The sequence below is a fragment of the Sinocyclocheilus rhinocerous genome, unplaced genomic scaffold (assembly GCF_001515625.1).
Source record: "Sinocyclocheilus rhinocerous isolate Xijiao unplaced genomic scaffold, SAMN03320098_v1.1 scaffold3263, whole genome shotgun sequence".
NCBI classification, from domain to species: Eukaryota; Metazoa; Chordata; class Actinopteri; order Cypriniformes; family Cyprinidae; genus Sinocyclocheilus; species Sinocyclocheilus rhinocerous.
The window spans coordinates 127,761-140,400 of NW_015664010.1; the positions used below are offsets into that span (position 1 = coordinate 127,761).

The 12,640-nt window shown below is 38.8% G+C and overlaps 1 protein-coding gene across 1 annotated transcript in view; it reads left to right on the top strand.

Annotated features, from left to right (window-relative positions):
• Positions 1–12,640, top strand: part of LOC107729135 (conserved oligomeric Golgi complex subunit 5-like) — a 72,363-nt gene that overhangs the window by 40,850 nt on the left and 18,873 nt on the right. Inside the window, exons 8-14 of the mRNA XM_016539523.1 lie at positions 806–965; positions 1,057–1,169; positions 1,716–1,793; positions 5,811–5,892; positions 8,815–8,931; positions 9,117–9,318; positions 11,864–11,963. Coding sequence (XP_016395009.1) covers positions 806–965; positions 1,057–1,169; positions 1,716–1,793; positions 5,811–5,892; positions 8,815–8,931; positions 9,117–9,318; positions 11,864–11,963 — 852 coding nt within the window. The remainder of the gene's footprint in view (positions 1–805; positions 966–1,056; positions 1,170–1,715; positions 1,794–5,810; positions 5,893–8,814; positions 8,932–9,116; positions 9,319–11,863; positions 11,964–12,640) is intronic.

Genomic DNA, 12,640 nt, shown 5'->3' on the forward strand with positions numbered 1-12,640 from the left:
TCATCTTTGATCCACTGGGATTAGATTGAAGTTGGACGGGGTCTTGAATCGGTTGTAATGATTGGCGCTTTCATCCTGGGAGATTAAATTAAAGGCAGGATCAGAGATCGGGACCGTCTGCTTGAAGCTGCTTTGAATGCAGCATTGGAGAGCTTCCTGTTTTGCGTTTTAAACTCCAATGTCCTGTAGTCACAGCTAAGCTGAGACAGTTGAATTTAAAGAATTTGAATTTGACCTACTTTCCTTACATGTGCTCTGGTGTTGAGCGCAGTGACGTCAATCGGTGGCTTTTGCGGCAAGTGCTGTGCACAGTCTGTGATCCCCTCATGCGGAGAAGACTAGTCTCAGGTGTAAATCTGACTTGAAACTGAAGAAGAGAATGTAAATGTATTTAGATTCCTGTGTGTCAGTGGCCTGCTTCCCACATTAATTCTACTCAAATATTATGCAACTCATTCAAAACCACAGAACACACAAAACAAATGAACATTTCTGGTGAAACAAAATATTAACTGGCAGATAATGTATTAAAGAACTTAATGTGAAGTGGGATTTTATCGTGTAAAGTGGGTTTTCACTTTTCAGTAAAAAAAATAGAGGAGAACGTTACACTTAGAAAGATTATAAAAAAAAATGTCTTTACAATAATGACAAACTTATTAAACTTATAACCTTGCTTCTGATTAGGCCACAGTATGGCATGTGATTAAACCATTAATTTAAAACTTGTAGCACATTGTAGCTCATACAGTGTTTTTTCTTGGTTATAGAATTTTTGATTGTTTTTGATTTGTTTATCCCACAGAATCCGTCTCAGGTGGGAACGGCCCTACAGGTGTTTTACAACCTCGGCAATCTAAGAGAGACCATAAGAAGTGTGGTGGATGGATACAGGACATCTGTGCAGGAGAATGTTGTTAATGCCCTTGACATTAAAGTCCTCACTCAACCTGCCAACACTAGAGGTTTGTTGTTTAGTGCATTTAAGGCCGTTAAGAGTGCTTGCTGATTTTGCATTGTGTTTTAGTGTGTGCCTCTCGTGTCTGCTGTGTTTAGGTGCCCCTGGCAGAGCCGTCATGCCCACTCCAGGGAACACAGCTGCATTTCGAGCTGCCCTTTGGACAAATTTAGAGAAACTAATGGACCAGATCTGTGCTGCGTGTGGTCAGGTATGCATAAGTTATCAAACTCACACAGATGTTACTATTATGAAACACTGTTAATGTCATTAGGCAAAACACCAGTAGTTCACAGGTGGCTGTGTTATTACCATGTCCCACTCCACTTTGTCTGGTGTTCACTTGTAAAGCCACAAAATATTAAGCTTGATTAAGCTCCGAAATTAAATTTGTGGCACTCCTGCTAATGGTAGAGTGGGGATGCTTGAGTGGGGAGGGGAGGGGAGACTCTTCTCCACTCATACAAGCTGTTCAAGTCCATGCATTACTTGGCAACTTGCAAAGCTTGATGCATTAGCTGCTTTTGGAAATATATTGTTGGTAAAGAAAAATATACAAATCAGTTATTCTGATTTTGTATTAAATGCATGTGCATGATGCATTAATTAAGTGCATGATTTTAAAACTTGTTAATAGAACTACTTTGTGAGTGCAGTTATCAATTGTACCTATTTTAGGTACAAGTGTTAAGCCAAGTGTTAAATTTAGATCATGCTTGAATATATTGGATAAAGTTTCTTCTATGTTCCTGAACAGGTGCAGCACCTGCAGAAGGTTCTAACCAAAAAGAGGGACCCAGTGTCTCATGTGTGCTTTATTGATGAGATTATCAAGGTGAGATGGAAAATATGATTTCATATCTATATTTGTTTTCATTTTTTTTTTGTTTTTTGGTGTGTGTGTTTGTGTGTGTGTGTGTGTGTGTGTGTGTGTGTGTGTGTATAATGGAAGAGGTGTGCAGTTAAATTTTGTTTGTAAAGTCAGACTGGGAAGTTGTGTGTCGATATTGTACGTATCCCATGAGTGAAGAGTCTGTCCTTGATATGTAGTGATTTATTACAAAGGATTTTTATGTGTTGCCCTTGCCTTTGGCTGGCCTGCCTGCATAGCCCCTGCTGGTTCACTTGCTGCTGGCACATTAGCAGTAAATGACATCCTAATTGGTGTCTGCAGGTGGCTGGCCCCTCTGTGACAAGGTTATCTACCCCACATGCATACACACATGCACACACATATATCCATCACACATTTTCAGCCAGGCAGTGATGGGACAATTTTATCTACATTCTCCATTTGGCTCTGGGTGACTTTGTGAACTAGCAGGAGTGTGTTGGTGCATGCTGAGTGACAAGAACAGTGTTTGCAAAGGCATATGCAGTGCGTTTCCACTTTGGTATCCCAGACATCCGTGGCTCTCCATTCCTTCAGTGGCAAATTTGGTTAATTACAGCCGGTAATTAAGGTGCTATTTTCTGCCAAATGAAGGGCTACACTGTGAGATCAGAACAGTTTAGGAAGGGGTGGTAAAATTTCACAGATGGATTTCAAAGACAGCATATAATGCTGGGAATTAGAGCAGGCCTTTAGCGACGCATTTCCTTAAACCATAACCAGCAAAGCTAATGTGGGCATAGATTTCAGGTTATCTGATGCAGAATTGTAACATGGATAAATTTGGAATTGCATACTACTTGTGTTATATGTTCTGTGTGTATACTGTGCACAGCATGCAAATTTTACACATGCATATTTATATTTCAATGAGAATGTGTCCTTAATAATTTTATAATTTAGATATAATTTAAGATTTAAAAGATTTAAAAAAGCATTAATGCATGCACGGCAGTTTTTTTTTTTGTTTATGTCATGGCATTGATTCCTTCAGCCTTTATATTTACAGTGTAGCACAAGTATACAAAGTAGAGTACACCGCATGAAATACTGCATCGCTTGACCAGTGCAACAAAAACAATATCAACCACAATTTTAAACATCTCTGTCTTGACTTATTGTCTGGCTGAACTGACAGAATTTGTTTATAGTAATGCAATTTCATGATAACTGCAGGCCACTTGCTTTAAACGTAATGAAGTCATGCGACAACAACATAGCATACTACTGCATACTTATGTTTTCTATTGCATAAAGTATACCGCACAGTATGTTAGAATTCCATTCCGAACACAGCCATAGTTGTGTTTTGCATTTGTGAGAAAAATAAAAGGTCGGTCTCCAAACCTAGTCGTTTTCTCTCTGTCTGTTGGTATTCCTCCCGTTTTCACTCAGTAAACAGTTTCGGGGAGATGAGTTGAGCGGCTTCTAATCACCTCTTGGAAATCGAGATTTTCGGTCAGAAGATTGAGGTCTGCAGGAATTGGGGGGGGGGGGCGTTTCCATGGCAGCACCTTCTCTCGCTCTCCCATAGACCTTTTCTTTCCTTGTTACAAAACAGAAAGGAAAAGCAAACAGTTCAATTTGAAAGTGAGGGTTGGCCTTTCTCTTTCGAATATGTAAGAAAACATGACAGCGTGATGAACGGAGATAAAAGTTAAAATAGTGCTACATAATATGTGTGCTGATTTAAATTTAATGCTTCATGGACTGAAATGTTTTTATCTTAAGTTCACAAACTCACATTTTGTTTAAAGCTCAATGACTCTTGGTAGAAAGGAACACCTTGAAATTCAAACCACACAGAATAACTGACAGAGTGTCATCGGGTGCTCAGAGATCCGTCAGCTGTAGATTAAAAGAGCACCCGACATTTAAACGGCCCTGTGAAAGGTGTTGCAGGGCAGGCACCTCTTTTGGAGCCTCACAGCCTGTAAAAAGCTCTGCAGCACCTCTGAACCTTCAGTTTAACAAGGTGCATGCAGGAGACGGTACACATATGCAGTATAGGAAAACATATAGGAACTTTGTGCAGGAGTCAATGTACAGCACAACAAAGCTGCTGTCGGATTCCCTGGAGATTGGAAAAGGTGGGTGAATGTCATGTTTTTTGTTTTCTTTCTCTGCCTCCACTTCGAAAGCTGTTTTCAAACTCCCACAATCTCACACCTTTATTGGTGGCAAAAACACCCGCCACACAGGCACCCATCGGAAAGCAAAACCTGCAAACCGCTACATTTAACAGTTACACAAGTAAAACAGACCTTCCCGTTGGATTCCCAGCTGCTTTTATGTAGCAAACATGCCTTCTGGCTCTCTGGCATGAGTTCATCTTCACGGATGGCCCTCTTGTTCACTTCAGGTGTCATAAATGTGAAATACGACTCTACATCAGAAAGAAGAAATTGCCTGAAGTACTGGAGCATATATGAAACTATATTGTATTTTACTAGAGAAAAAAGAAAGAGAAGCCAAGATTGGTTGTATTTTATTGATGATGGTACTGAAACCATGCCACTATACAAATTAAGCATGGACACTAAAAGTTTGTGCAAAACCTGATGATCCATGTTATCTGACATAATTTCATAATGCACCAAAGGGTATCTTGTGAACTTTAATGGACCTTTGGTGACCTTTTGTTCAGTGGAGTTCACATACTCCGTCACAAATTTACATACATTTCTTCTACACTTTGTCATTTTTTTTAAATGTTCCAATTTTTTTTTAACTTGCTGTTTATTTCCAGATTTAAAGACTGCCAATGTGGTCTTAGACTTTTGGACCCTGCTGTGTATATATATATATTTAACTATGAAGTCTCCATACTTCATCTTGTCAATTATTTTTCTTTGGAGAATTCTCAAATTTGTAGCGCCAGAAATTGTGAGTCATAAGAGAGAGTAATTTATATTGCTGTAAAGTCACTGCAAACTACTTTAGGCTGATGTACGGTGAGTCAGCAGGGACATTCAGAGCAGGTGAACGGGGTGAGCCAGAACTGATTTGCATCACCTGTGCAAATCAGTTCTGGCTCACCCCGTTCCCCCTGTGTAAATTGATCTTTGTGCAATCATTGTGCATCTTGTTGTCTGTAAATTGACAGTCTATTCAAGTTACACACGCTTTGTCAGGCACACAAATACTATTCTGGTCAGTAAATAAGTTTAAATGGTCTATAAAAGTAAATGTGATCTCCCTTTGTATGTAAACTAGATTTCAAAATAAAAAAAAAAGTTTGTACTCGTTCCTCAATATCTCAGCATTGGGGTGACAGGGTGAAGATCAGACAAACTAACTGCCTCTTTAATTGGCTGATCCTGAGACACTCCAGCCTCTTTACACACGCACGTAGTGAGAAGTGGTTAGACTGGCACGTGGCACACCTCCACCAGCATTAGACCATATTTGTTTTGTCACGATTCCCAAATGATTATTTGCCATAGACTTCCCTGTTTACACACAAATGCAGAAACGGATCAGACAGTCATTATTCTGTCAATGATTGCTAATGCCAGTGTTGTTTGAGTGATAGCATAAGAAGTGTGGGGGTCATATTATTTTTTTTACCCAATTAAAAGTACCCGTTTATTGCCAAAGTTTCTTGCACAAAATATATTGTAATTTGGTTTCACATGACTATTTTTCACCCTCTCTCCAATCACCACTACTTTTAAGGCTACTATATGTAAATAATCTGTTATGGCCTAACCCCTTCACATGTGAAATGAGTAAGAACGCCCCTGCAAAAATGAACATTTGCTTAATTGCCATGATTCTAGTTTTTATTTAGGGTGAAATGTGACCTGGACATTAGTTTTGTGATATGTTGTGGGTTGATGCCATTAAAGGCAGTCATATCAGCTTTGTTTGCATAGTGTGTTAATGCATATACAGTATGTTATTATGCGTGTCAGGGGCCATTATGGTAAAGTTCATGTGTTTTCTCTCTCTTATCAGGATGGGCAACCTGACATCTTGCACGCCTTCTGGAGTTCAGTCACTCAGACGCTTTCAGAGGAGCTGCAGAAAGCCACAGCTGGTGAGTCTCAGTCTGGGGTTTTTGTTTAAGACCATGCCCCGCCATGCATCTCAAAAGCTCATTCTGTGTGTGAGTGTGTTACACAAGCTCCCCTCCTGCGCCTAGTCTCTCTCTTCTCCTCCGCTCTTGCTTTCTTTTCATCACATTGCAGTCGGATTCAAACTCTTTATTACCCACGTACACTCATCTGGAGTTGCTTTTGAGAAGACTGACTCTGTTAACCCTTTCCTCTACGAACTGAGGCTGTATTAGACATTGTTCGTTTTTCACTTCCACTTCACACTATAATCTCAACCCGAACGATGAGGGGGGGTGTTTACACTTCCGTAATCTCTGATGATTTTTAGAGCTGAGGCGCAGCCAATGAGAGAGGCCATCATCAATACAGACACAAAACGATGATTTCTACACTGATCTCATGGTGTTATCATCACTAAAGAGCAGGATAAATCAAGGCAGGTGTTTGGTCACAAGGGAATATGGAGGAAGCAGACCTTCAAATGTGAGATTCATGTGACTCCACAGGTGTATAACCAAAAACGGACTCCCTTCTTTACTTCTATTTAAATTAGCCTGTAACTTGGCAAGCTACAGTACCATTTCAGAATAGCTTTTTCCACAACTCAGTCTTGGGGTGGATTCTAGGCCCTAGGTCTTCAACCCTGCTCCTGGGAATCCACTGTCCTGCAAAGTATATTTCCAACTTGCTTCAACTCACCTGGCCTATGGTTTTTCCAAGTAATCCGGAAGAACTTGATTAGCTGGTTCAGGTGTGTTTGATTAGGGTTGGAGCTGAACTATGCAGGACAGTGGATCCCTAGGAGCTGGGATGAAGGCCTAGGTTTTAGACACTTTGTATTGTTGATCAACTGATGTTTTTTAGGCTGATGACAATAACATTTGTGCATTTGACAGACAAATTTATCCAAAGCAACTTGTTTGTCCATGCATTCCATGGTAATCAAACCCATGAACTTGCCATTGGGTTGTGGTTTTAAACCTCAGAAGGGATGTTTCATGACCTATGACCATTGTGCTCTTGATCTAGGCACTTAACTCTAGGTTTCTCGAGAGGAAATGTTCTCTGGTTGAACAAGTCTGGCAAATTAAAAAATGTAAAAAACATTACTAACTTTATTGATGCATCATTTTGGTTGGCTGTATTACAACAAAAAACCTTCAATGTCACAGAATTGCCTCATAAATAGATCACACTAGCTGATGATTGCGACTGGTGCCCATCTTAATTAGTGTGCTAAAGATCTCGGGCAGTGCGTCCTCCCTGCAGAGTCACTGTAATTTAGACCTTGGCCTTGATGGTTTGGCTCTATTGATCCCTGCCTGTGTTATCACGACCTAATGACGCTTTGTGCTTCACTCCCCCGATCAATAGAAGGCAAATAGGAGCCTTTGCATCACTTTCATTATCCAAATGCTTGTGCATTACCTGATTTGAAACCTCTCAATCAAACTTGCTTTTATATTCTCCAGACCCTAGGGGGCTCACCTTGTACATCTATTAAGGGAACTTGGCCAAAATACTCTCACAAAATGAGAATGTTCGAGGTGAAGATGCTCTCACAAACTTTGCAGCTCCTAGAAGCCATCAGAAAACATTTTAGTTCTCGGGTCGATTGTTATGGACTCCACAAGCCTTCAAAGAAGATCTGTTTATAAATGATTCATCGCTGCCTCTTTGTCCAAAAATACGTTTTGTGACTACTGACAGCTCCCTGCCTCTTCCCAGAATTCTTTCTTGAACTGCTTGCCTTTCAAAGAGCAGGTCAAAAGATGAAGCCAGTATTCCTCTCAACATTCAGTGTAGGCTTCCTGACTTGGCCTTGAACCCGTATGAATTAATTTGCTAACAGTCAGAGTGCTGGTCTAGGGTCAGTTCTGCTGTTTTTATTATTAATGTTATTTTTATTTTTCATTTCATTATTGTATCACAACATGAAAGGCAAAACCTTGCTCCTGACTAACACTTGTTCAAGAAAGATGCCATTTTTCAACCATTTCACACTGACATTTATTTGTTGGTTTTTGTATGCACCTCATCACCTTCCCTGAGGAAAGATTTTCTTGACAGTCATGGGTTGCGTTTGAACACTACTGCATGACAGTTTTATGAAGTGAGGAAATTTAAGCTTCACTACCAGCAATAATTCTTAAATGTAGCGTCAGCTGAACATGGCTACAGCTCATAGTCAGCACTCCATCGGTAGAGTAGAACTGCCAGCACTCATCTTTGTTCGAGTGATGGCGAAACAAAGATTGAAACCGTTTAAGATGCTTGCTCCTCTGAACTACTCAATTATGCATTCATCAAAGCAATCTGCATAGGCAACAATCTGCATAATATTCGTAATGAGCATTTAATCACCTGTAAAGTTGGGTTATTACCATATTAATGAAGAGCCATTTTTATGCAATTCCATCCGTTTGACACTCATTTTGCCAAGTGTATTCTCTTTATTCGACATTGTTTTTGTTAGATTGGTTGGAGATAAGGGATTTAGTTTTTCAGCTCACTGAGGCACAAAGAAAAGGGTTTGTAGTTTCAAGTCACTGCTTGCCATTGTCATAGGCAACACTTTTTAATTATATGGTATTCACAACAATGTATGCTTTTTAACCCTGATTTAAAAAAATAAATAATTTGAAATTGAAAAAATGAAATTAAGAATCTTTCTTTTTGAGATTCTTCATTGCATATCATTCAAAAGAATTAAGTTTTTGTTGTCGTATTCTTTGTAATCATAAAAGTTGATGCATTTGATGCAGTTTCAAACTACTGCTCCAGTAACGCAGTCTTTCTAAAATGTCAAGATCAGGACAAAGACACAACACATGTATTTATCTGTGTGGCCATCTTCTCTTTAAATGCATCCTGTTCTCAATTTATTTTTCTTTTGTTCTCAGCATCAACCTTCCTGAAGCAGGCCCTGGAGGGAGAGTATCCCAAACTCTTGAGGCTTTATAATGAGCTATGGAAGAGGCTGCAGCAGTACAGCGCAAGCATACAGGGGGTGCTTGTGAGCATGTCGTATTCTTTGTAATCATAAAAGTTGATGCATTTGATGCAGTTTCAAACTACTGCTCCAGTAACGCAGTCTTTCTAAAATGTCAAGATCAGGACAAAGACACAACACATGTATTTATCTATGTGGCCATCTTCTCTTTAAATGCATCCTGTTCTCAATTTATTTTTCTCTTGTTCTCAGCATCAACCTTCCTGAAGCAGGCCCTGGAGGGAGAGTATCCCAAACTCTTGAGGCTTTATAATGAGCTATGGAAGAGGCTGCAGCAGTACAGCGCAAGCATACAGGGGGTGCTTGTGAGCAGTGGTGCAGGTCTAGATGTGGAAATGCCAGTGTCAGAGCATGATACTGAAGATCTGTTCACTCGGACCAAACCAGACTACGAGTGAGTACTAAACACACATACACAGTTACATGTACACTAACTCTTCAACATTTGTTTTCATAATTCTTTTGTAATTATTTAACAATTTGATGGTTTAGTCCATACAGAAATGTTCCATGATAAATAATAGTTTCTGGCAAAATACAGTAGCTGCTATTGTAATTGCTATTGCTTTTTTTATTAAGACAGTGGTGGTTAGTACCAAACTGTCAGAGATTTATTGTGGTAACAACAGCAACTGTTATAAATATGGTATTTTTGTAGAAACTATGGTCATTTTTTTTCGAGGGGAGGACATACTAATGTTTTGTTTTTGGAACTAAATTGCAACTATCAATCGCTGAAATGCATCTGACTGACTTAACATTTTAAGATGCTAAATGCAAGCAGTCAAACAGAAATGCCACAATTTCTCATCATGAGAGCCAGAAGTTTATCATCTACACAAACTGTCATCTTCCTAATCATTCCTGGTGGAATAACAAAGATTTTGTTTACCTGCAAAGTGCTCTCAAAACTGCTCTCATCAATCAGACAGCGTTTCTGCCTTTCACCTGAATGGACAGATGTGTTGGGAAGCAAAGAAGCCCTTCTACTCTCAGACACATTATCAGACAATCTTCCAGAGTTCAGTCAACATTTCTGCCACTATTCTGATCAAACAACAAGATCCCATAATCACAATTGTCCCCTAAACGGCCCACGTTTTACGCACAGTTGCTCATATCGCATAATACAGCTCAAGAAAAAGCTTGTCAAGATGCATGACAACCAGCAATTAAAGCCAAAAGTATTAAAGCATCTTGTCAAAAAGTGGCAAATGTGTTTCATATGTCAGGGTGATGTAGGGGGTAAACTATTTTCTTTTGTATTTTATTTTGGAGAGATTCAGTAGATCTATATTTGGCTCTCATAAAGTATTTGCTTTGTGGTAGAGTTCAGTGTACTGCAGGCAGTACAGCATTGAACAGCATCCGCTGAGTTAAGTTTAGAGATCTATTATTATAGAGAAATCTATTGTGTTAATTCTCTGAGCTCTTTTTGTCTTTAATAGTAAGATTCATTTGGTTTTTAGTTGCTGACATTAATGATGCTGTTTCTCTTAGCACTAGTGTCAAGATTTCTACAAAGTCTTATATTTTTTTGCGACAAGTGTGCATAATTTATGATAATGAATGACTTTTTACCCTCTAAATCACATTACCATTAACGTCCAGTTTTTTTAGTTTTTTTTTGTAATTCATTACTGTATTACAGTAAAAAAAATACTGAGATGTTTTTATTTAAATCTGCATAAAGGCTATAGAACTAATACTATCATGTATGAATACAATTTTTTTTAAAAACATTATTTTTCAGATTATAGTGATGAGAACGAGGTTCTTTGAATTACTATAATAAGTACTGTCCAATAATATTCTAAAATAATCCTCATTTTCAGACCTTACAATATAATGAAAAGTTTGAAACTTTTAATGAAAATGGTAACCTTTGGGGAAACAATCATATCTCACTTACACTTTTATCAACTATTGGTATTCACAGGTCAAACAAAAGAATAATTATTGGAAATCTGCATAAAGGCTATAGAACTAATACTATCATGATGTATGAATACAATTTTTTTTTTAAAACATTTTTTTTCAGATTATAGTGATGAGAACGAGGTTCTTTGAATTACTATAATAAGTACTGTCCAATAATATTCTAAAATAATCCTCATTTTCAGACCTTACAATATAATGAAAAGTTTGAAACTTTTAATGAAAATGGTAACCTTTGGGGAAACAATCATATCTCACTTACACTTTTATCAACTATTGGTATTCACAGGTCAAACAAAAGAATAATTATTGGGAATTAAGCAGCTGTCAGCCAGGAAAACTAATTTATTATAGTGGCAAAATCAAATGCTTGGGGCTTTGATCCCTACTGAGATGAGGAGTGTAAGTAGGCTACAGTTTCATTAAGTGTTGTTCAGTTTGCTCTGCTGCACTTTTGATTTAGTCTCGATTTGTAATTATCTCTACGGGCATGCCTCTGATTAAATTCAAGATTTAGGTCAGTGAAATTTTGTATGTGACATACATGTCATGTGTTTATCAAAAAAATAAAAACGTACTCCGATTACATAAACTGATGCCAGAAAACACTTTGTCTTGACACGTGTTGTCATTTACTTGTTTTACAGTTAAGCAAAGGGATAACTTTTTTTTTAATATATCATAACTCTGTTCCATCATCATTTCCCTACTGTGCCACTATGCTGTCTTCTAAGAAATTTCATTTTGGCCCAATGTTAAGGAAGCATTGCATGTGTCCTTCATGGAGAAGGCGATCCCATAATGCACTGCCCGCATTAGAAGTCAAGAGAAATGTCAATAATAAATATAGTTACATTTTGTAAAATACTGAAATTGACTAAAGGGCTAATAATGGACTGGAAAATATATAGTGATTAGACTAACCATAAGCAGACTGCTGACTGTTTTTACTGACTGTAATTTGTTAACAGTTGATCCTATATGTTGTTTTTGCACGTTAGTGAGCTGAATGTTGCATCGGTGGATTCCGGCCTGACGATCGCAGTAGCCAAGAACGCCGCCAAGACTGTGCAGCTTTTCTGCGTCAAGTCAGAGCAGTTGGTAAGACACACACTGAGATAATGAGCTAGGCTGAGCGGGAGGCTGTCTGCTCTCATGCCCCTCAACCCAGCCAGGGAGGTGACACACACGGTCGGCTACTGAGCTCATTATGAGAGCCGATGTAGGGTGGGGCTCATCTCAACAAGCGTCAGAGAATCAGAGCACCTGCTGAGAGCCGTGACCTGGACAAGCGGCAGGGCGGATTCCAACCTCCCTAGTTAGAAGTGCTAGTTGATTTGGTACATAAACAGAAGCCACACAAATCAGGCAAAGGTGGGGGTCGAGAATGCAATGCTTGGTCGGTAGTTGGTCAACCAAAAAATAAATACCAGTAGTTGGAGGACAAATCGGTTTGCAACACAATATTCATGCTATTAGTTTACTAAATGTACTTCTCTGCTGTTATATTGGGGTTCATAGATGTGTGCTGCTTGTGTGCCAAGCAATTAAAGTGGTCAGAGTGGCTTAAGTCTCAATCTCACTGTCAGTAGTGATCCACATTGAGTTACATGAAGATAACAGCCATCACAAACTTTACGAAGAGATCCTTAATAAATAAATCGGTAGATCTGTAGAATTTGAGTTATTTGAGATTTGAGTTAACTACAAAGCCAAACTAGCTTTACAAGTGAGTGAATCCTTTCATTCCTTAAAGGGATACTCCACCCCAAAATGAA